Source organism: Quercus suber, unplaced genomic scaffold, assembly GCF_002906115.3.
Source record: "Quercus suber isolate HL8 unplaced genomic scaffold, Cork oak 2.0 scaffold_164, whole genome shotgun sequence".
Taxonomy (NCBI): domain Eukaryota; kingdom Viridiplantae; phylum Streptophyta; class Magnoliopsida; order Fagales; family Fagaceae; genus Quercus; species Quercus suber.
The window spans coordinates 1238001-1260447 of record NW_027069625.1 but is presented as its reverse complement, the minus strand read 5'-3'; the positions used below and the strand labels follow the sequence as shown (position 1 = coordinate 1260447).

The 22447-nt window shown below is 33.6% G+C and overlaps 3 protein-coding genes across 4 annotated transcripts; 1 reads left to right on the top strand and 2 right to left on the bottom strand.

The window, feature by feature from the left end:
* The first annotated feature begins 2495 nt into the window (after positions 1 to 2495).
* Positions 2496 to 7938, top strand: LOC112030458 (uncharacterized). 2 transcript variants are annotated; one of them, XM_024063146.2, is made up of 8 exons: positions 2496 to 2986; positions 3094 to 3234; positions 3410 to 3637; positions 4406 to 4613; positions 5265 to 5401; positions 6471 to 6551; positions 7280 to 7346; positions 7423 to 7938. In XM_024063146.2, exons 1-8 carry the CDS (start codon positions 2682 to 2684, stop codon positions 7723 to 7725), a joined length of 1470 nt encoding a protein of 489 aa, XP_023918914.2. In that variant the 5' UTR covers positions 2496 to 2681; the 3' UTR covers positions 7726 to 7938. The 2 variants fall into 2 exon arrangements, with proteins under 2 accessions (XP_023918914.2, XP_065633878.1); XM_065777806.1 differs by lacking the exon at positions 2496 to 2986 and having other exon boundaries at positions 3136 to 3234; positions 3319 to 3637.
* A 1210-nt stretch (positions 7939 to 9148) lies between these two features.
* Positions 9149 to 9738, bottom strand: LOC112030459 (multifunctional methyltransferase subunit TRM112 homolog A). The gene has a single exon (XM_024063147.2). It carries the CDS (start codon positions 9650 to 9652, stop codon positions 9284 to 9286), a length of 369 nt encoding a protein of 122 aa, XP_023918915.1. The 5' UTR covers positions 9653 to 9738; the 3' UTR covers positions 9149 to 9283.
* A 4566-nt stretch (positions 9739 to 14304) lies between these two features.
* Positions 14305 to 16669, bottom strand: LOC112030460 (signal peptidase complex-like protein DTM1). Its single transcript, XM_024063148.2, has 2 exons — positions 16162 to 16669; positions 14305 to 14605 (listed from the first exon to the last, which is right to left on the bottom strand). Exons 1-2 carry the CDS (start codon positions 16404 to 16406, stop codon positions 14518 to 14520), a joined length of 333 nt encoding a protein of 110 aa, XP_023918916.1. The 5' UTR covers positions 16407 to 16669; the 3' UTR covers positions 14305 to 14517.
* Positions 16670 to 22447: the final 5778 nt, after the last annotated feature.

Below are 22447 nucleotides of genomic sequence, written 5' to 3'. Positions count from 1 at the left end.
CTGTTTTACATTGGTACAAAGAGGTTCGCTAACTAGTTGAACTACAAAGACACATGTTGAAATTGATGTAAAAAAAAAGTTTTAGTGGCTCCCTGAAAAAGTAACGTTATTTCATCACAATTTAACGTGCCAGTATAAAAACTATTGTGAATTTATTTTTTAATCTGCATTCGTTCTAGTTCTAGCCCATAGTTACCTTTAACGTCCTCTTTCATATTTATAGCACACAGTAATTGCCTCTAACGTCCTCTTCATATCATTTCAAGAGGAATTAATGAACAACCTCAACCTACATTTGTCTATAGCAGTGATAATAAATTTGCGTTGTCAACATAGCCGGTACACCAGTTACTCGTCTGTAGTCCACAAACTTGACCACGCAATTTCCAACTACCAACAACTAGCAACAAGCCAACAACCAGGACGGCAGCTTTGGTGAACAGCTCTCGTAACTTCAATTCCCATTTATTATATTGCCATACTTGTTTTAAATATTTTTTTTAGCTTTTACCATTGAGATTGAACGGACTGAACATTGAGGTCTGTCTTGGGCCTAGGGCTATCCAAACCTGGCCAGAGCCCGACAACCAGGCAAAACTGCCTGACGCCAACCTGATTCTGGCCTGAACCGAAGGTCCAGCCGGTCGGCGACGGGTTTCCGTTCTCAAAAACCAACACTGGCGTGTCGAGTGGCGGGTTTGCATCTCCAAAACCCGAACCTGACCGGAGCTAAAAAAAAATATTATAAAAAGTTTGTGAATATTACATTACTCTTAAAAAAATCAATAATATTGTTAAAGGAAAACAAAATATAATTTTATAGAACAAAATTGCTAAAATTAGTACACATATATATAATAATATTTTTTTTTAAATTTAGGGGGGGCAAATGGTGGTCTTGTCCATGGTTCTGGACACTCTCATTAGCAATTTATATGTATACTCGCACTTTTACTGTTTTACATTCCTCATATACGTGTATAAATGAGGTAGGGTTGTGGTTGTATATTTCATTTGTGTTGTGATGGGATTTTAGTATTAGTTGTACAAACTCTCATGAACAATCTCTCAAAAAAAAAAAAAAAAACTCTCATGAACAATGCTCCAAGTTTTTCTACATTGGAAACATCACGTGCAAGTTTCCTCATGTAAAACGTTAAGCAAATGCAATAGCGCATGTTTTGGCTAGACAAGTGTTACACACTCACGACCTAAATGTTTGAATATGGACATCTCATCTAATCTTGTTCTTGTATGACTCCACAATTTGACTCCACTTACATTCTTCTCAAAAAAAAAAAAAAAAAAAAACACGAGTGGCCAAAACTTAAGTATAGGTTTTTTAGGTGTTATACTTTATATTTTTTTTAATTAAATCAAGTATGCGATGTTCTCTTCCCCAAAGATAAAGAAATTCAACAAATTGGATTATTGCCAATGCAACCACATGCTTAAGAAATTTATTATTTTTAAAAAAAAAAAAAACCCTACATATATGCTTCAAGAATTGTACTTTAATTTGACTCAATAATTATATAAATGTTTATCTATGTTTGTTATTAATTTAATAAGTGAAAATTGATGTGATTGAAGGTATTTTGGTGAATTTAATTTAATTACATCAATGTCTCTCTAAATGATGGGAGAGCAAAACGACTTTAGAGGGAGAAAATTTGTTGTGTGAGTGGGGGGTGATACATCCCCTAGATACGTAATATCATCTTCTTTTAAGGATGCATTTCAGTTCGTTCCTTTTTATTCACTTTAAATATCTTCTAAATGAGAATTTATATTGTTAGGGTGTAGTAAAAATAACGTTTTATTTTTTCAAAATAAAAGTTCATGAAAATGCTACTAATTTCACATAATATACTAATTAAGGAGACAAGAGACAACTTAAATTAATGGGACCACATAAATGATTTATACATGAAGCTTAAAAACCAAAGGAAAAAAAAAAAAAAAAAAAAAAAACTTATCATCTTTGCGGCTTCTTTTGGGAGTATATAAAGAAAAGAAGTAGAACAAAATACATATATTTTGTAGAAAAAAAAAATAGAACAGAATGGAATGAGTATAAATAATGAAAACATGTTAAATAAACTCTATTTAGTTCTTTCCATTTCCTCAAAGAAATTGAGTTTGTAAGAAAAGTCAGAAAAATAGAAATATAATCCTTTTTAGTAGTATTTGTTTTGTTCCTACTTAACTTCACACTCCCAAATAATGAAGGGTCTAGTTAATCGATATCTAAATAAAAAATAAATTAGTTTTTTCTATTTTTATAAAAATATTTTCTAAATCAATTACCTAAGTATCCATTAACAAAATTAATATAGAAATAAAAAGAATATTCTTGATAAATTCTTCTAATCCAACGAATTTACCTCAATTCAATCCATCCAGCTGTATAAACTGTCGTGAAAAATGTTGCGTTCAGTGTTCCCAGCGGGAGTCGTTAGTACTTAGTACAACGTAGGCCTTAAAAGCCGCAAAAAATGACACGCACACGTGTAAGTCATCCACTCGACTTTATATAAACGCGAACTTTCTCTCTATCGTCCTTTTCTCTGTTTTCTCTCTCGCTTTCGAAAATTCCCACCAGGATTTTTCTTCTTACCGTACAAACTTCCGCCGAGCCCCACATCCTCTATTTCCTGGAAAAACCCTAAGCCGCCACCATGTCTCATTCCGACGGCGGAGCCGCCGGAGGCTGCGCATGCTCCGCGGGAGTTAATGGTGGTTCTCACGACGGATCCGGTGAGCCAAGCTGCACGCATTGCAGAAAGTCAGACACATATTCCTCATCATATGCTTACACTTCCCTTTCGTTCGATTCGATTCCATTGACGGACTCGGAGAAGCTTCGAAGAATTGTCATTGCTTCGATTAAGGGGTTCACGATTGGAGCTGGTCTCAAAGGTGGCCTTGCTCTCTTCTCGATCCTTGCTCGTTTGGGACGAAAAAAGGCCCTAACCTCTCTCAGGTGAAATTCATCGAATACCAAATTTTCTGTAATTCTTCGTTTTGTCATTGTTTTTGTGAGTTTCTTCTATGTAATTGTTGTTTATTTTGGTTGGTTTGGGTGTTCAGGAAGGAGGGGGTGCTTACAAATAGTGAAGCAATTGTAAGGTCTGTGAAGGAAACGTTGAGATATGGTCTATTTCTTGGTACTTTTGCTGGTACATTTGTCTCCGTGGACGAGATTATTGGTGCTTTGGGTGGTCATCGTAGGCATGTTCTCTTATCTTCCATTCGTTAATTGCTATGTTGCTCTTTATTTGAATTTGAATCAATTGTGTTTAACTAATTTATCAGTTATAGCGCGTTTCGCGGAGAGTATATGGTTTTGGTTCTGTTGGTGCTGTGATTTGATGGGTAATTGGGTAGTGTTGTTACTCTAGTTCAGGACTGCAGGGTGGAGGGCTCTGGTGGCGGGGGCGGTGGCGGGGCCTTCGATGCTGATGACTGGAATAGAGACACAGCATACGGCCCTTTCCATATACATACTTATGCGTGCTGCAGTCTTGGCATCGCGATGTGGGATAAAGAGCAAGCGTTTTGGCCGAATTTGTAAACCTTTGACATGGTCTCATGGTGATATATTCCTCATGTGTCTCTCCTCTTCACAAATTTTGTAAGTATCCTCAATGTGTTGCATAATTGAAGTTTAATTTGCTTTAAGACTGAGGTTCTTTTTTTAACTGGTTCTGGCAATGCAGTGTGAGGTTAAATGCAAAATGTATGAGCTTCTGATTACCTTTTGATCTCTTTAGAAAATTCACCACCTGATTGATTTTTTCATAGTAGGTTGGTTCTTTTCTATATAATTCTGGCAATGCCTGGTGTATTTTCTATGCTTACTATTTATACATGGTCCCTCAAATTAGACCGGCTTACTTACAGTTCCCTGTACTGTGTTACCAGATTATCATTATTATAAATAGACTTTTAAAAATAATTATTGTATATCATGGTCCCTCCAATTAGACCGGCATACTTAGAGTTCCCTGTACTATGTTACCAGATTATCATTATTATAAATAGACTTTTAAAAAATTTATTGTTTTTCCTCCAAGCTGATTTGAAGAAATTTCATCCAATCCATTATGTGATGATTTATAAAATCATCCATGTGTATTAAATCACATGACTCTTTAATTAAGTCAAGTGACTAAAAGCATAAGTGAATTGCCACAAAGTGGTTGGAGGAATTTTCCTTCTAACTGGTTTGGAGGTAAACTCTATCCTATGGTGGAATCCTTTGGCTGCCAGCTTCAATCGTCTAGATTTGAGGAAATTTGGCCCTCTTATACTTTTATAAGTTACAGTACTCACTAGTTACAACAATTGGTCTTAAAATCTGTTTTGATGACCATATTTATATTTATATATTGTTTTTCAGGTCTGCTTACATATTGAACCAAGAGAGTCTGCCTATATCATACAAGTCCTTTCTCAATAAACATGGTGGAAAGGATCAGGTTATCCTGCAAGGTGTGAAACAGATTGCATGTGGCATGCCTTTTACTAATTTGGAAGAAATTGAGAAATATTACAAGGCCTTGGGCACGAGCATAAAACTAGATCCAGAAATGAAGGTTCCTTGCTCGGTATGTATTCCTGTGTTTATTGTACTTTTGTTCTACCAAGTGATTATATTACATTTAGTACATAGATATGCAATTCAATTCATTAATCAATCAAATAAAGTTATAAAATTGGGTGCTCAAATATAGGCACATGCAGCAACTATTTGACATTAGACCACCTGAATATATTGAATAGCCAGGATTTCTATGGGGAGGAATATTACTCTCCTGAGTCCTGAATTATTAATTTCTTGTATCGTGCAAATTTCCTAATTCTAGTGCATGTCTTTCATATTAAGTTCATTTTAGCTGGTCATTGATTAGGAAATTTGATCCTCCAACCCCAACACCCCCCCCCCCCCCCCAATAAAAAGAAAAAAGAAAGAATCAAAGATACATATACATCAAAAGCCTCCCATAGTTCCTTTTATATTATCATATACTGTAGAATTGTTGCATATGTTGCTTTGTCAGATTTGTTAAAGTACTTCTGTCATCCATTTACTCTGCAATTTCTGTTTGAAGAACATATCCTTGAACAATGTATTGTCAAGTTTTTTGTTTTTTTTTTTTTCAGCTCATGCTATGAAGTTTGTTTCTCATGTGTAATTGCACTTTGCTCATATGCTTATTCTGTGTTTTTATACTTAAAATGATCTATTTCTTTTGCAGATCATACATGGAAATCAGTCATGCAGTGGACATTTTCTTTCATTTCTTCTTCAAGCCTATAAAAGAGCGTTACCTGTGTATCTTCCTGTATATTTGATGCCTGCACTGATAGTTCATCGTAAGGGCGTCCTGAAAAGGTGACAAAAGTAGTTATATTTCCTGATTTATATAATTTTTTTTGGTTATATTACATATTTGGTGAGACCTTTGCCCTTTGTTGAAAATCTTCTTTATACTTTAAATTGTTTTACTTTGATCCCTATACTTTCAAAATTGTTTCAAAAAGGTCCTTATTGTCATATGATGGATGAAAAATGCTAACATGGCATAATTCTTTTTATTTTATTTTATATAAGTGGCAAACATAATTCATGCCACATCATAGACTCCATGTCATCAAAGTGGCCTCAGTATTATGATTCCATTTGCCACTTCTTCATTTCCCATCTATTAGATGCTGGTAAGGACATTTTTGAAACATTTTAAAGTATAAGGGGAATTTTGAAACAAAGGTCAAAGGTTGAGGACCAAATGTGCAATGTAATATTTTTGGTCTTGTTGCTACTAGAAAAAGTGTCAAATTCTATTCTGGCCATAGTTGCTAGAGAATACTAATTGAAGTGCGGTGGTGTTGATAGTTTCTTTTAAGGTGACAAATTAGATAATGCTATCTTGAATACATCCTATTCCCATATTATTATCATAGCTCCTAGATGCAATTTTATGGATAACTTATCATAAGTGATATATATGATTCTTGGCATGCTTCCAAACAAATTTTGTTTTAGCTTCCATTGATGGGGAACTAACTAGCCAATGTCAAGCACATTTCTTTATTCAGTTGTTTCTGTTCATCCTTTGTTCCTATATAAAGTCGATATCTTTTTTTCCCCTAGCTACAGCCTAAATTGAACCAAGGACTTTACCACTTTTAAACATGCCTTTAGTCTTCTACCATTGTGTAATAACACATTTGTGTTCATACTTCAACAATTTATAGATATATAAATTGGATGTTTGTAGGTGAACTAGGGGTTCAACAGATACCCCAGTGGTTCCAGCACCTCTTGTGGTGCTTGGGCACTGAGGTTCAAACCCCCACCAGCCACCCTCCCTTAATTTAACCATTAAAGAATTTTTTTGTCAATGAACTAAAGTTTTGATGGTCATTACTCATGGATGATGTATCTGTTTGATTGCATGCAGGCCTTACACAATACTAGGCAAGGGTGTTTCTGGCACTGCAAGATCAAGCTTGTTTCTATCCGTATATTGCTCATCTGCGTGGTTAGCACTTTTTCTTTTTCTTTTTTATATTAAATAAAAAATAAAATAAAAAACCTCATGCACTGTCATGATATTACTGATTTATTCTGTTGTTTTCTATAAATTCTCATTTGTAACCTGATTTAAATTTTAGTTTTATGTTGTTTCTTGCTAGCTCAAGAAGTTATCTGGTGCCAAGGGGTTTTAACCTTATATGGCTATATTATAGGGATCCATACCCTATTTGAATGGAAAAAAGTAAACTTGAATGAAAGTAGTTCTAAATGTGTAATATTTTATTTAATTCAATATTCNCGTATATTGCTCATCTGCGTGGTTAGCCCTTTTTCTTTTTCTTTTTTATATTAAATAAAAAATAATAAAAAACCTCATGCACTGTCATGATATTACTGATTTATTCTGTTGTTTTCTATAAATTCTCATTTGTAACCTGATTTAAATTTTAGTTTTATGTTGTTTCTTGCTAGCTCAAGAAGTTATCTGGTGCCAAGGGGTTTTAACCTTATATGGCTATATTATAGGGATCCATACCCTATTTGAATGGAAAAAAGTAAACTTGAATGAAAGTAGTTCTAAATGTGTAATATTTTATTTAATTCAATATGTTACATGATTGATAATTATGCAGGTGTATTCTTATTTTTAGTAATTTTTAATAGAAAAGACAAGTTTTACCATTGAGAAAATGATCTGTTATATTCAGAAATCCCATTTGTATTGTTCATCAGGATGTGGACATGCATGCTCTTCAGGATTTTCAAGAGATGTAACATTCCAATGGTGGCAATGGGAACGGTATAGAACTGACTCCATAACTACTACACAAAAGCATGCTTTTGCATTAAAAGTAACCCTTTATGTTCTTGTGCAGTTCCCAACTGGCCTGGCATTGGCCATTGAGAAGAAAAGCAGGCGAATGGAGATATCACTCTACTGCTTTGCACGTGCTATTGAGAGCTTCTTCTCATGTATGTCTGGAGCTGGATATCTACCACAATCAAAGAATTTCAAGAGAGCTGATGTGATGATTTTCAGCTTATCAACAGCCATCATAATGCACTGCTATGCCCAGGAAAGGGAAGTGTTTCGATCCAAGTACTTGAATGTTCTTGATTGGGTGTTTGGCGTGCCTCCTCCTTCTCCATGTGAAACCCCACGCTGCAAAGATAGTTAGAAGCTAGTTTTGGTTTTGATTATTGAGGAGAGGTTTAGATGTTGTTTAAACTTCTCCCAAATTGATTGCTGGGAAGTTTATGTACCACGATTCTTGCAGCATCTAGTTGCTACAAGTGATTTAGGGTTAATATATTCCTTGTTCGTTAACTTTTCATGCCTAAAAGAAATCAGAATCACATTTTTTCCATATCAATATATTTTTTTGGTGTCATCTGTATAGTTGTCACAGATTGGTTCAAGTTGTGCTTTCAAAAGATATTCAAATGAGAAAAGGCGTACATGGATGTTTTTTTATGCTTGGCCACTGTATGCAGTGTTTGCTGCTCTTGTATGGGGGCTGAGATGATTAACCTTCCAGTTAGAAAATGCAGAGGAATAACAATCATTACCTCTCTCCAGTAATTAAGGGTCATTGATAAAGATTGCATTTTCTGATAAAATTGTGATATTAAACAAAATGGGACTGTATTTTGAGGGGAGGCAAGACCAATGGAAATCCAAAGTAAAATGTAAATCTCAAGTCCCAAGGTCTGTGCTAGCTTGGTTGAAACAAAACTCAATTAATGAAGCGTGCCTCAAGCGTGCTTAGGTTCGCTTCTTTTTTCTTTTTTTTTCTTTTTTTTGCGCTAAAAAGATATATGAATTTTTAAAATTAACTCTTTGATCTTGATGGCAATAACATGGACATTGATTTTTTGAACAAACATTGTTCTTAAAGCACTGTATTACACAAACCACAAAATTTTTTTTTTTAACATATAGAAAGACATGAAGAAGGATAATTTATTATTCTTATTGTTTTTGAGCCTAACCCTTTTCAACCCTTTTCAATTATTTTCATTGAACCATATACTTCATTTGATTATAGCTATTCCAGTTTTGTATTTTTATAAATTTCTATGCATAGATTATTATCATATTGATGTCCATTAACAATTATTTTCAATTTTACCATATAAAAATTTTATGAAATTGAAATAACTTCTTCAAAATTTGAACTTTACAAACTCTGCAATTGCACTATCCATTTTAACTAAGCAAAATACATTACTTTTTTGAGTTTATTATTATTATTATTTTATAATTATATGTTATTTATCATTTTATAAGAATTTATTATACACTCCAGTATTATATTAAAAAAAATGTGCACGCTGTGCTTTGCAACTAGGCTGCAAGAGGCTTTTGTGCACCCGATGCTTTTACCTAAATGTTCAAAGATTGTTTTATTTGATATTAGTAAACCTGAATTAATATTACATACTTCTCAGGGTTTAGGGTTTATCAGAAGTCAGAACCATATTAGTTTAGCCCTAATTTTTGAATTTCAACTCAAATATAAATAAGCGTCACCCACATTTTTTTTTTCAGAATTTTTGCACATAATTATACTTCAAAAACAACCACCAAAACAAAAGAAATAAATAAAAGAGGTAATACTCCAATTCATAATTAACAAAACCCTGTTTTCCAATTCAAATCAGTGATCGCTTCACTTGATCCTATTAGCAAAGCCAAGAACCCTAATTATAAACTAGAAAAGACCAACACAAAATTCAGACCTCGTCCTCATGGAGGAGCATGTTGGGGATTCCCTTACTGACAGGAAAGCGGCGACCGGTCTCAGGGCAAACAAGGGCGCCTTCCTCGAGGTGGAGCTCGAGAAGGGCATGGTGGAACTTGTTTAAGAACTCTTCCGATTCGAGCGCAGACGAATCGACCTCCTCAGGGAGCTCCGCGTAGCCTATGGTCTTAGCGGCGTCGACGAAGGCCTTCCACTCGATCTTGGGAAACATGTTGCGAAGGAAGTCGGCGTTGAAGTCGACTTGCTTCTCCGCCACTTTCTCTACCTCAATTCGAAGAGGAAACCCGTTGCTAACGCCCTTGATGTTCGATGAAAGCATGTTGTGTGTTAACAGCCTCATCTCTGTCTCGCGATTTCGAAGTCGAGGAGGGTGAGGGTGGCTGGGTCGGGTGCTGTTTTTGCCTAAAAGATGCTGAAGTTACCAATGGACGGAAATGCCCTTTTTATCTTGGAGTATATAGGGGTAGAATAGGTAAAATTTTCGGGCCCTAAACCGATCTCACTTTCTTTCTTTAACCCACTCAGCCCAAACCCTGCACAAAACTAACCCCAAGTTCTAGCTCAGTTCATTTCCTCACTTCATCCACATGGCCCAACCCGATAGCCTATGACCACGTACGGAGCTAGGAATATTTGTTTGGGGCTGAATTATGATATAGTAGAAATCTAGTCTTTATGTATATTAATAGCCAAAGTTCATAAAAAATTCAATTATATTTTAATTAGATTTTTAATTCTATGTCATGTGTCATATTTAATTTTAAAAATTTTGTGCCAAGTGAATTATTGAGTGTAAAAATCGAAAAGTTCAAATCCAATTAAATTCTAAATTAGATTTTAATTGAAGTCTAATTCTTTGCCACACGTCCATCTAAGATTTTAATTTTTGTAGCAAGTAAATTATTGGATGCAAAAACTGAAAATTCTAAAACTAATAAAATTCTAAATCATATATATATAATGAGAAATGATTACATATTTTTAAAATATATGGTTTAAAAAAAGTGTAAACTAATACTATGTATAATTTGAACCCTTTCTAAAAAAAGAGTATAATTTGAACTGTATAATTGTGATTATTTTTAATTATACCTATGCAAATGCATGGGGCTTTGTGCTAGTTGAATTAAAATATATACTGTGGGGCCAACTATACAAAGAGGTATCGGTAAACTTGTAGGAATTGGGCCTGCGGCCCAGTGGCCCAATCCGAGGATAGCAATCCGTCCGAGGATGATTTAGGAAGGGCATGGTACGAATAATATAAGAAGAAGAGCTGAGGATTGCAAATGAGAATTCAAAATGTGTTCGAGGAGAAGGTTCACCTCAGAAAGATAGTCCGAGGTAGATGCGACTATCTTGTTACCCTGGATAGTCCACAAGGTTGTATTGTAACTGAGAAACAGATATGGGATAGTGGAGGCTACAAATATCTTTTGACGCTACTACCTCCACATAAAATGCTTCCCATAACACTTACACTTATGCATCTATAAATCCAAGACACATATTGTCAGGACTGGCCCTAAACATTTTGAGGCCTAAGGCGAGAACTAAAATGGGATCTTTTTTATACTTATGTATTAATTAAATTAATATTTATTTAATATTTTTATATTATAATATTTTTCATTTAAAATCTATTTTTTGTGAATTTCTTGCTCATTTGTGATATTTTCATCTAAATTTTGTGTTATATTTTGTTTATTACTAATAACAAATTTATCCATTAATCATTTTTGAGACTCGATTAGTTTTTCTTCTTTTTTTCTTTTTTTTTTTTTAATTTTTTCATATCCAAATGCATATTTTCTAGTAGACATTTCTAATCAAACAATATATTTATAAAAGCTAAAATAAAAAATAACTCTCAAGTGTAGAGTAAATGAGAAATAAAACCTGATTTATATAAAAAGTATTGTTGTAATTTCACTAAACAATAACATATTTTTAGCAATCTCAACCTGCATAAATAAAGATTTATTCATTATATTACCAATATCTAATATATATATATATATATATATGTATAAACACAAGGATAAAATTAAAGGGAAAAAAAAAAGTACAGCCATAACAAAAGTGCAAGCCCAGCCAAGAATATGCCAAGATGGCCACACAAGTCTTATTAATAAGACTCACCCACAAAAAACACAAAACAAATCCTATTACACTATGAGTAATGCTATAACTACAAACTATTTTACAATACTTTTACAAACTATTGATGTGGCAAATTCTTATTAGTTCTAACATGAATCCACTACTAACATCACATTTATATTTACTAATAATTATTTGAAAATTACTAAAGCCACATCAGCAGTTTGTAAAATTTTTGAAACGTAGAAATTTGGGTGAGGGTGGCTGGGTCGGGTGCTGTTTTTGCCTAAAAGATGCTGAAGTTACTCAATGGACGGAAATGCCCTTCTTATCTTGGAGTATAAAGGGGTAGAATAGGTAAAATTGTTGGGCCCTAAACCGATCTCACTTTCTTTCTTTAACCCACTCAGCCCAAACCTTGCATAAACCTAACCCCAAGTTCTAGCTCAGTTCATTTCCTCACTTCATCCACATGGCCCAACCCGATAGCCTATGACCACGTACGGAGCTAGGAATATTCGTTTGGGGCTGAATTATGATATAGTAGAAATCTAGTCTCTATGTATATTAATAGCTAAAGTTCATAGAAAATCCAATTAGATTTTAATTGAATTTTTAATTTTGTGCCATAAGTAAATTATTTGATGCAAAAACCGAAGATTCTAAAACTAATAAAATTCTAAATCATATATATAATGAGAAATGATTATATATTTTAAAAATGTATGGTTTAAAAAAAAAATGTAAACTAATACCATGTATAATTTGAATCATTTCTAAAAAAAGAATATAATTTGAATTGTATAATTGTGATTATTTTTAATTATACCTATGCAAATGCATAGGACTTTGTGCGAGTTGAATTAAAATATATACCTTTATAAATAAAAATGTATTTATTATTATTATTTTTTTTTTATAATTTAATACATAAGAGGGGGATGAATTCCCATTGGAAATGCAAGAAGATGCCAGTTGACCAATTAATGATCTTGGCAAGCATGTAGATATGGTTGTATATGTAGCATACATCTATATGCATATATTTACTTGAAACGTAGAAAGGAAGGTTCTTCATTGAATTTCTCTTTCAAAATGTTTTTTTTTTTTTTTTCTTAGAATCCTCTTGAAAAATGTTTAATATTGTAAGTTTAAATAAATATCTTTCTTACGATTATATTTAACTTAATAAAGTATGTATGCAATATATTATATTTTAAATGATTACCTATTATTAAAAATCTTAAATGCTGATTGGAAATTTGTTTTTTATTTTATTTTTTGCTATTATGGATTAAGGTATTGTTGCTATAGACAAATCTTATGTACTATAAGTACTGTTCCTTAGGTTCTCTTTTTAAAATTTAACCATGTGGCTATTTAACTAAAAAATATACTTTCATTTCATGAAAAAAAATCCACATAGCAGAATTTTAAAAGGAGAACTTAAAGATTAGCACTTAAGTATTATACCTAAGTCTTGCTCTATTGCTATTACGTTGAATGTTTCTAATTATGACTTTTGTTAGATTTTATATTCTATTATACCTTTTAGAATACTATTTTTGTTACTGAGGTATTATTGCCTCTCCCATGTTTGATTAGAATAGCATAAGCAATCATAGACTAAAGAGAATAAATTCAACAAGGAATTGATGTAAGCCCTCTCCTTTACACCCCCTCATAACACTTTTTAACATCATTACCTTCATATGTCACAATACTCTCACTCACATAAAAAGCCATCTTAAAATTCATATTATTGTTAAAAAAAAAATAATAAAAAAACAAAAAACAAAACCAAAGAGATACTTCAAATCATTTATGGCATGTTTAGATGTTTAAAAAAGGAGGGGGAGTAGAGTAGAGGGAGGGAGAGTAATGCAATTACCTTGTTTGGAAGTTTTTTAAAGAATGAGGGGGAGGGGTTTGGAGGAGTTTGGAGGGGTTTGGACTCCCTCTAACCCCCCAATTTTAATTCCCCCAAATTGGAGAAATTTGGAGGGGGAGTAGAGTACATAAACTATTGACTAAGTAAATTATCTAATTTACCCTTATTATATTAACAAAATTACACAAGGGGAAGGGCTAATTACTCCCTTCCCCCTTACTAATTTTAAAAACATCCAAATAAGGTGGAGGTGAATCATTCTCCTCTACTCTCCTCCCCACTACTCCCCTTCCCTCTACTCCCCTCTACTCTCCTCTCTCTTTAAACTTCCAAACAAGCCATTAAGGGCAACCTAGCCCAAGTTTGAAGAGATCTCGATTCGAGTGGCCAACGTTTGGTTGTCAATTCCCTGGTAGTCTAGTGCGGCTGCCTTTCTGATCCTCTCTTCACAATCAAGTTAGGTCACCAACTCTATCTCTAGTCTATGCACTCTCTCTCTCTAGATTGTGTTTTTGATGGGTGAAGAATCTCTTTTATTTTGATTTATTTTTATAGTATATATATAAATTTTAAGAGTGATGTTTCATATTTATGTAGGTGAGTGAGACTGTGAGAGTATTTTGATGTGTTAAGAGTGATAACAATATAACATGATTAGGTGTTATGAATGAGAGGGTGTAAAAGGAGGTTTACATCAAGTCCTTATCAAATTTATTCTCTAGAAGAAGGTACTAGATATGATAACTACCGTAAAACATTTAATCTTCTTTACTAGAAAACCAGCTGGTTTCGAGCAGACAATGTTTTAAGGCCGCTTAAGCTATTTGATGAGAACAACATGTAGTCGGTTGGCCAACACTTTTAATGAAGTTTTTAATTCTAAACCAAAACTTTCTCCAAATTTGAAAACAGTAACTTTAATTTTGGTTGGAGGACTCCCATCAAAATCCGAGCTACAAAATTGAAGCATCAATTATCACCATTGTGAAAGACAAAAATAGGGAATAAAAAACACTAACACTGTTGATCATTTTTTTCACATAGATGTATGGTCATCTGTCAGTGTCATAGCCAGTCCAAGCATCACAAACATATCAAATAGAATCACTCAAACCTCAAAGTTACAATTGAACAAACCAAACGAACATTCTATATTACAAGCAGCAAGCAGGCATACCAGAATGCTCTTGGAACACGGTGGCACTAGTTCACTAGTTTGATACAAAAACCCACCACTTGTAGAGAGCAAACCCATATACGGTGGTGTAGACAGTCATTCTGATAGGGTAAACTTTAAACCTGCGAAGAAAAAGAGGAACTTTTAAAACAAATCAGCAAACATTTGATCCTCAATTACTTATAGTCAAGCCTTCGGGGTCCTAAGATCACTGACATTGAGCTATAAAGGCTTGGACATTGACCTAATTCTTCAAATACACTATACACCATGTGAATGACAAGCCATTCGTTTCAATGTACGTTAAAATTGATCAGATCAGATCATCTCAAATGTTGGTGATCATCCCTAGTAACCAGTTAATGTAGATTACTCAAGCAAAACATTAGTTCATATAATCCATTTTCAATCTCACTCGGCATTTGTTAACAACTTTTTCTTTAGTATTTTAGATTATTTGTTTATGTAAAGTTTTTTAAGCCTTACTTTTTCTAGATACAATTATACTTTGACCAACTTTAAGCAAATAGTCTTTAGTAAAAAGCTACATCCAAATAATCTTTAATTCTACCATATTTTTGGTCCAAAAATATGGTAGGCCATCTCCATCTACACCATTGGAAGACACCATATGATACACCAGGCAGACCAACATGTAAGGTGATACTGATTTTGATCTGTGCTGCGTCTCAAAGAGGTGCACTTTGAGTTTTACAGAAATGCATAAATTGCAGAACTGGATTTAAAGGGGACTCGCTTACTGCCACATCTAGTTATTGATACAAATCTTAGAAGTGGGAAATTTTTACAATGAAGCATTCAAAATCTCCATTCCTAACCATGCTTCTTATCTTAACCGAGCATGAATTTTTTATCCATATTGTTGTGTGGTTAGAGATTGGACTTTGATGCAATAACAAGTGCCCTCAGTCCGAGCAATAGGCCACATGCATGAGTTTGAAGCAATCTCTCTAAAACTATGGCAAGGCTGCCTACCTATCGCATTTCTAAATTTTCATAGAAGACAGGCTTTTGTGTACGGTGCAACCTCGTGACCTGAATCATCGACTATGCCTATAATCCATATCATTAATAACAGACATTGGTTGGTGTTGCTAGAGTATTGTTATAATTAGAAATCAATTTTCACAAATAATCAAGAAGTTGTTATTAACAACACATACCAATTTATTATTCATCATTAATAACTTTTCATCTTGACAGTTGTGAAACATTTACTTTTTTTATATCATGGTTAGAATTTTATCCTAAATTAATCTACCCAACCACTACCTCTCTGGGGATTTAAACCACTCTCTGGGTTCTTAAACCACAACCCCTCTCCCCTAAGTACGTACATGTCTTAGCTGGTTGTGAAAAATGTTGTGACTATAGATTTATTGGTGGACTAATGCATTCTAAATGTTTTTATTTTTGTTTTTAACGTGGTTTCGCTAACCCCAAGTCCAAATTCCATCAAGAACACTGATAATTCCATTTCTAACCATGTCCTTTAGCTTAATTGAGAAGAAATTTATAACATTCATTGAAAACTAGGACAACCCAATACAATACCCCTAGTTTCTTTCTTTTCCTTTTTCCCAATGCTTCAATCCAAAACAAGAAAAAATTAAAGTTGAAAAGTTGAGTTACAAAAAGAAAGGAAGAAACCAATAACCTTTTCGATCCAGATCTTGTAGAAGCAATATGAGAGGCCCTTTCCTCGACAGTAACCGGTGAGGTCCACCTAGAGAAATCACGGTTGAAGTAGCCCCAATCGGGTAAGAGAACCCCAGCAATTCCAAGCCCACCCACCACGTACGTAGCCATCATTTTCTTGAATGAACGCGTGCTTATCCCAACTACCACTATGATTGCGGCTAGCCATATCAGAGAGGTGCGTAGTGCTGCCTCGTTTGCCATGGATATAGACTCAGATGCTTTGCTCAAGCTTTAGGAGTACTAATGTAATGAAGAAGATAACGGTGATGGACAGGGATGGCCATAAAGAACTACTTTGCCTTTTTGACACGAAACACTTAACTGGCTAAGGTAGTTGAGCACTGCTTTAAATGCCAGTCCCCAAGTGGCGGGCTTTTAACCGTTAAGCTGTTCTTAACTTCTTAATAAACACTACACTCCATTAGCGCTAAATCTACTTTCTTGCACTGTGTTTGTTTGCACTTGGGATCCGAGCCATCAAAGGAAAACATATGAGGAGAGACAGGGAACTAGGGAAAGAGTTTTCCATACGTGTTGTATTTGGGATAACTAAATTTATTGCTTCATCTGAGTTAGTTAAAAACTAAAAATATAGTTGTACAGTTGTACTTGTCCGGTTTATTTTTAAATAAAATGATCTTTAAGGCATTTGGGATGGTGAAAAATGCTGGTTAAATGGAAAACAATTTCAATTCATCAAGAAAAATAATGCTTAAGTTCTATTTGAATACAACTTATTTGTTAAAAATAAAAAACTTATTACTGAAAATATTGTAACAAAATAATTTTTAAATATAAATAATATTGTATAAGACTTAACAAAATATATAATCATTAGTGCACAGTTGTTATGAGACCTATCTTTTAAATGCCAAATATAGACGTGCTGAGTAAACGCTTTCCAACAAACGGTCATTTAATTTACTATGGGGTATATCATAATAAATTATTTTATGCTCCCTGAATAAATGTTTGTCTCGTCCCCCAGAAGACTAGAACCCTGCATGCAACACCCTTGTCTCAACTTGTGATGTAGAAAGTAGAAACCCAACCACCGATCTACTTTTGATTGGATACTCATAATTACTTTTTTTTTTTGTATTTTTGTGTGATTTAAAGAACTAATTCTAGTTGATTTGCTTTTTTTTCTTTTTCTTTTTCTTTTTCTTTTTCTTTTTAACACTCAGGGTCTATTTAAGATCTACTTATTTTGTTGAAACTGAAAACTTTTTACTAAAAGTACTATAGATAAAGGTAAATAGTATAGTGGGATCCATAAATAGTACCAAAAAGTACAGTGGAACCCATTAATAGTAACAAAAATAAGTTAAATAGTAAAATAAGCAGAGTCAAATGCACACTTAGAGAAAAAATGAAGTGAGTTTTCTTAGTTCACTCATAAAATTATGTTGTGCTTATTTTTTGTGAAAAGGAATTAAGAAATCGAATTTGAGTAAGGAGTAAAAAAATTGCTTCTGTTTATTTGGAAGCAATTTATTTAACTTTTTATTGAAAATTTTTTGTTAAAAATGTAATAAAATAAACTTGTACTTTGAAAAATATAAAATAAGAAAAAAAATGGTTTTAAAAATTTATGCATAAAGTAAAAAGTTATCTTATAATCTTTTAAGTGTGCGTTTGACTTCAAATTAAAAAGTCAGTTTATTTTACTATTTAGCTTATTCTTACTACTATTTATGGGTTTCACTGCACTTTTTAGTACTATTCATAGGTTTCACTATACTATTTCAGCAACTTTTACTTTTATCTACAATAATTTCAACAAAAAATTTTTAATTTTAACAAAATAAATAAGTCTTACTATACTATTTTAATTAATTTTTATCTTTATCTACCTACCGTACTTCTATCTCTATCCCCGTTAGTTTCAGCAAAGTTTTGCTTTCTTAAATTTCTAGCATGCATATGCATGTGGGCTAGACTCCAGAGTCCACTAAACTCTAAAGTCAAAGTTGCGCTTCGACTAAAACCAGGCCCTGGTTGAAAAGTGCAAAATAGGGGTTCAGCTTAGATCAAGGTTTTTAGCCCATATTAGACACCATGACCCATCCCTCATAATTCCGTCTTTGGGCCTGAACCCTACTAGGGAAAGCAGGCTAGATGGTGTTATCCTACAAATTAAGGTTGCTCAAACTGAGTAGTAACCTTCTTTGGAGTTGGCTGGAAATGTATGTGTGAATACCTTGTATTTAATTTTGCATCATATTATCTTGTTTATTCAAAAGTCATATTACAAACTTATCCAATCATTAATTATTAAATAAATTTCTTCAATAATGACAATTTAATATCTAAGGAACTTAATTATTACAAATTTTCATAATCCAATTTCAAGAATATATATAAATTTTTTTTTTGAGTCTTATACTCATAAACTTGTTTACAAATACATTGTTATGTTGAGTTTGACTCGTTTAATAGTCAAGTCTAACTTGAACTTGAGTTTAGCTCACTTGTTAAATAAATGAATATAAACAAGTTTTTTTTTTCTTTTTCTTTTTCAAATCGAGCCTTGAGTTATTCATAAATGGCTTGTTTCATTTATAGTCCTATTTGTATGTTTATATTGCAAATGCAATCTAGTGTTTGGTTATGTTGGCGGGTAACCTTAAAAGCTTAAAATGTGTTTCTTGTGATTTTTTTTTCCTTTTTTTTTTTTTTTTGGGTGGAAGAAGAAAATTCAAGGCTAATCTCTATTAAAATTATAGAATAGAAAATTTACAATTGAGCATAGGATTGTAAATGAACTAAGCCGTTTATAAATAGTTCGAACTTGGCTTTATGAAAAACTCTTTTGTTTGTTTATAAACAAGCTAAGCTTGAACCTTAGTTTTAGGCTTGTTTAATAAACAAGCTAAAGCCTAAACCAAAAAAGAGGGGGAAAAAAAAAGGTTAATAAACATGCTTGTGAACAATAGAGCTCAATAAAAAATAAGTTGAACCTAGACTCATTTATGGGCTTAGTAATAAGTTTGATATGAGTTTGACAAATAAACTTAAACCTTACTAAGATTTTAATTAATTTGGAGTTGGAACAACTCATCCAAACCAAATGGGCTTGATAATAAGCTTGATATGGGTTGTACTTGTATTGAATCTCAAGCTCAAAAGCGCTCGAGCTTGGCTTGACAAATTAATCAAGTTGAGCTCAAGTTTTAGACTTTTTGATGAGTTTGAGCTCAAGTCAGGCTTGAATAGTTTACTATTATTGTTGAGTTGAGCTCAAACATTCACTACTCAATAAAGATTGGCTTGTTATGGCTTAATTGGGCTTCTCATTTCATTATAGATGAAAAAGTTTACTCATAAAAATTTCCATTTACGAATTTACATGATGGAGTACTACGTAAATGTTTCATGAGAGTCCTACTACTGCCCGACCTTTGAGAGTTCTTATTGTTTCTTCTTATCTTTTCTACTTGTTATCTTATCTTTATTTGAGTAGTCCTAATTATCTAGGTATCTTATCTCTATTTGAATATTTGAATAATTATCTAGTAATTATATCTAGTTATCTTAGGAGATTGTTGCTCTTTAAATAAACATTTATGGCATTAGGCCAGTTGTTGAGGAATTTGTTATTGTACTGTGGTTTGTCTTCCACTCAAAGGAAGTCATTTATCAATTCCATCTCTATTCCTATCAACTTGGTATTAGAGCATGGCCACCAACAAGGACAGAATTGAGAAATTAGAGAGTGAAATGTAGGAGCTGAAAGAGAACATGCAAAAGATGACCACAAAGTCCCAATCTCTTGGTTCATCTATGCATGAAATTAAAGAAATCCTGTCCAAATCCCATGAAAAATCAGATTTTCTCTCAACCCCAAAATTCGATGAGTAGGGGACCTCATCACACTGGAGAGAAATTAGATCAATTGACTGGATTTAGAAATACAACACACGATCAAGCACGACCCACCAAGCTAGATTTACCAAAGTACTCAAGTGATGATCCAACAGTTTTGCTTGACCGTGTAATGCAATATTTTCAGTACCAAGAGACATCTGAAGATCGTAAAGTCATGTTGGCAGCCTTTCATTTGGAAGAGGAAGCGAACCAATGGTGGAAATGGATGAAAAAGTTGTATCGCGAGGAGAAGATTGAAGTCACTTGGGAAAAATTTAAAAAGGAGTTGCTGGTCCGATTTGGGCCAACTGAGGCAGAGGATTTTGATAAGGCTTTGTCTCGAATATGTCAAAGTGGGACACTTAGGGAGTGCCAACAAGAGTTTGAGAGACTTGCTAATCAGGTCGATGGTTGGCCTCAAAAGGCATTGGTGGGAGCATTCATAGGTGGACTGAAGGATGACATTGCTTTAGAAATTTGGATGTTCAAACCAAAAACACTCTCAGAGGCTATTAAGTTAGCAATAATTAAGGATGAGAGTATGGATAGACAATGACGACAAAAGAAGGCAAATCAGCCATAAGCAAATAAGGCAGCCTTGTCAGAACGAAGTGTCAATCCAACCAGCACACCTGGACCAACGAGTCAAACAAATGGAACTATAAGTACAAAAAAAAATTTCTTGGGAGGAAATGCAAAGGTGGAGAGAGAAAGGGATATGCTTCAATTGCATGAGAAGTTCACACCAGGACATTGTTGTGCAACTTCACAAGCCTTGTCATTGAAGTTTGTCCACATAAAGAATTCTTAGAAGGTGGTGGAGATTCATCTTGGGATGACAAACCTTGTGGACAAGGTTCAACTTCATGCCCGGGGGTAGGGGGGGGGGAGGGGGGGGAGGGGGAAATGATGGGGTACTACGTAAATGTCTCATGAAAGCCCTACTACTACCTAACCTTTGAGAGTCCTTATTGTTTCTTCTTATCTTTTCTACTAGTTACCTTATTTTTATTTGAGCAGTCCTAGTTATCTAGGTATCTTATCTCTATTTGACTAATTGTCTAGTAATTATATCTAGTTATTTTAGGAGATTATTGCTCTTTAAATAAACGTTTATGCCATTAGGCTAGTTGTTGAAGAATTTGCTATTGCACTATGGTTTGTCTTCCACCCAAAGGAAGTCATTTATCAATTCCATCTTTGTCGCTATCATTACAATGCAGGCATACGTACATATGGTAAATATATCATAAGTTTTCAACACAAACAATTTCACAAAGTATCATATCATATGTGACGATTTGAGTTTAAGTTCAGATTTTGGTAGGTCTATGAGTATGAGGTGGCAGGACGTATCAGATTTTTTGAAATTTTCTATGAAATACTTTGTGTCGCTGTACTAGCTCTAAAAATACATATAATTAAAAAAAAATACATATACAAAACTTCGTCGACAGATAGGTTAGGTCCAGTTGGCTCCTATCCTTGTGAAAAAAGCCAGGTATGGGGCACGAATCCGACTGAGTTAAGACCCTATGGAACTGAGCCATCACATGCTAACTGAAAGTCAATTAGATTAATTACCTTGTGATTTCTATAATCTTGCAAAGTCATGAATTAGGTTACCCAAGAGACACTACACAAGTTACTTTCGAAATCTATCTAGAATTCCCTATATTTGAGCTTCATGTCTCCATCAGTGAGATACATTTCCAGTTTTCTACCCAGGAATTCATGCATATATGCTTGTATCTATGATCCATGTGAATCACACATACATACAACGACAAATGCAAATTTGCCCATTTTGCATGAGACAAGATTGTGCACAGAATATCTAACTTGTCTTACCTGAAATTCAACAAGAAAATATTTCTTTTTAGAAAAATAAGAAGGTTTAATGTGAATTCAACAGTCAGTACTATACTATATAGTATATACTGTATATATACATACGGGAAGGTTCTTTTTGTGAGAAATTTTTACGGAGACAAAAGAGAAATAAACGTGGTGATTTAGGGGAACACGTAGATGGCCACAAAGTCTGGGTTTTAGATGTATTGGTTAGAAACTTATTGAAGCCAGCAAATCAGTTCGTTTAGCTGAAATCACAAACAAAGATTATATTAGAAATAGAAAATAGAAAACACCACAAATTTATGTGACATCAGAGACCATTTTATTCAAATGTATGGTCCACCCGACAAGGAACCTAGGCTAAACCAATTTCTCTGGGCATCTTTGTGTCTTATGAGTATGAACCGTTTACTAACAGATGTAAGGAGTTGGGAAAATGAGGGTTTTACAGCATATGCAACTATGCACTGAGAGAAAAGAAATAAAATTTTAATTATAAAATGGTCCCCATCAAA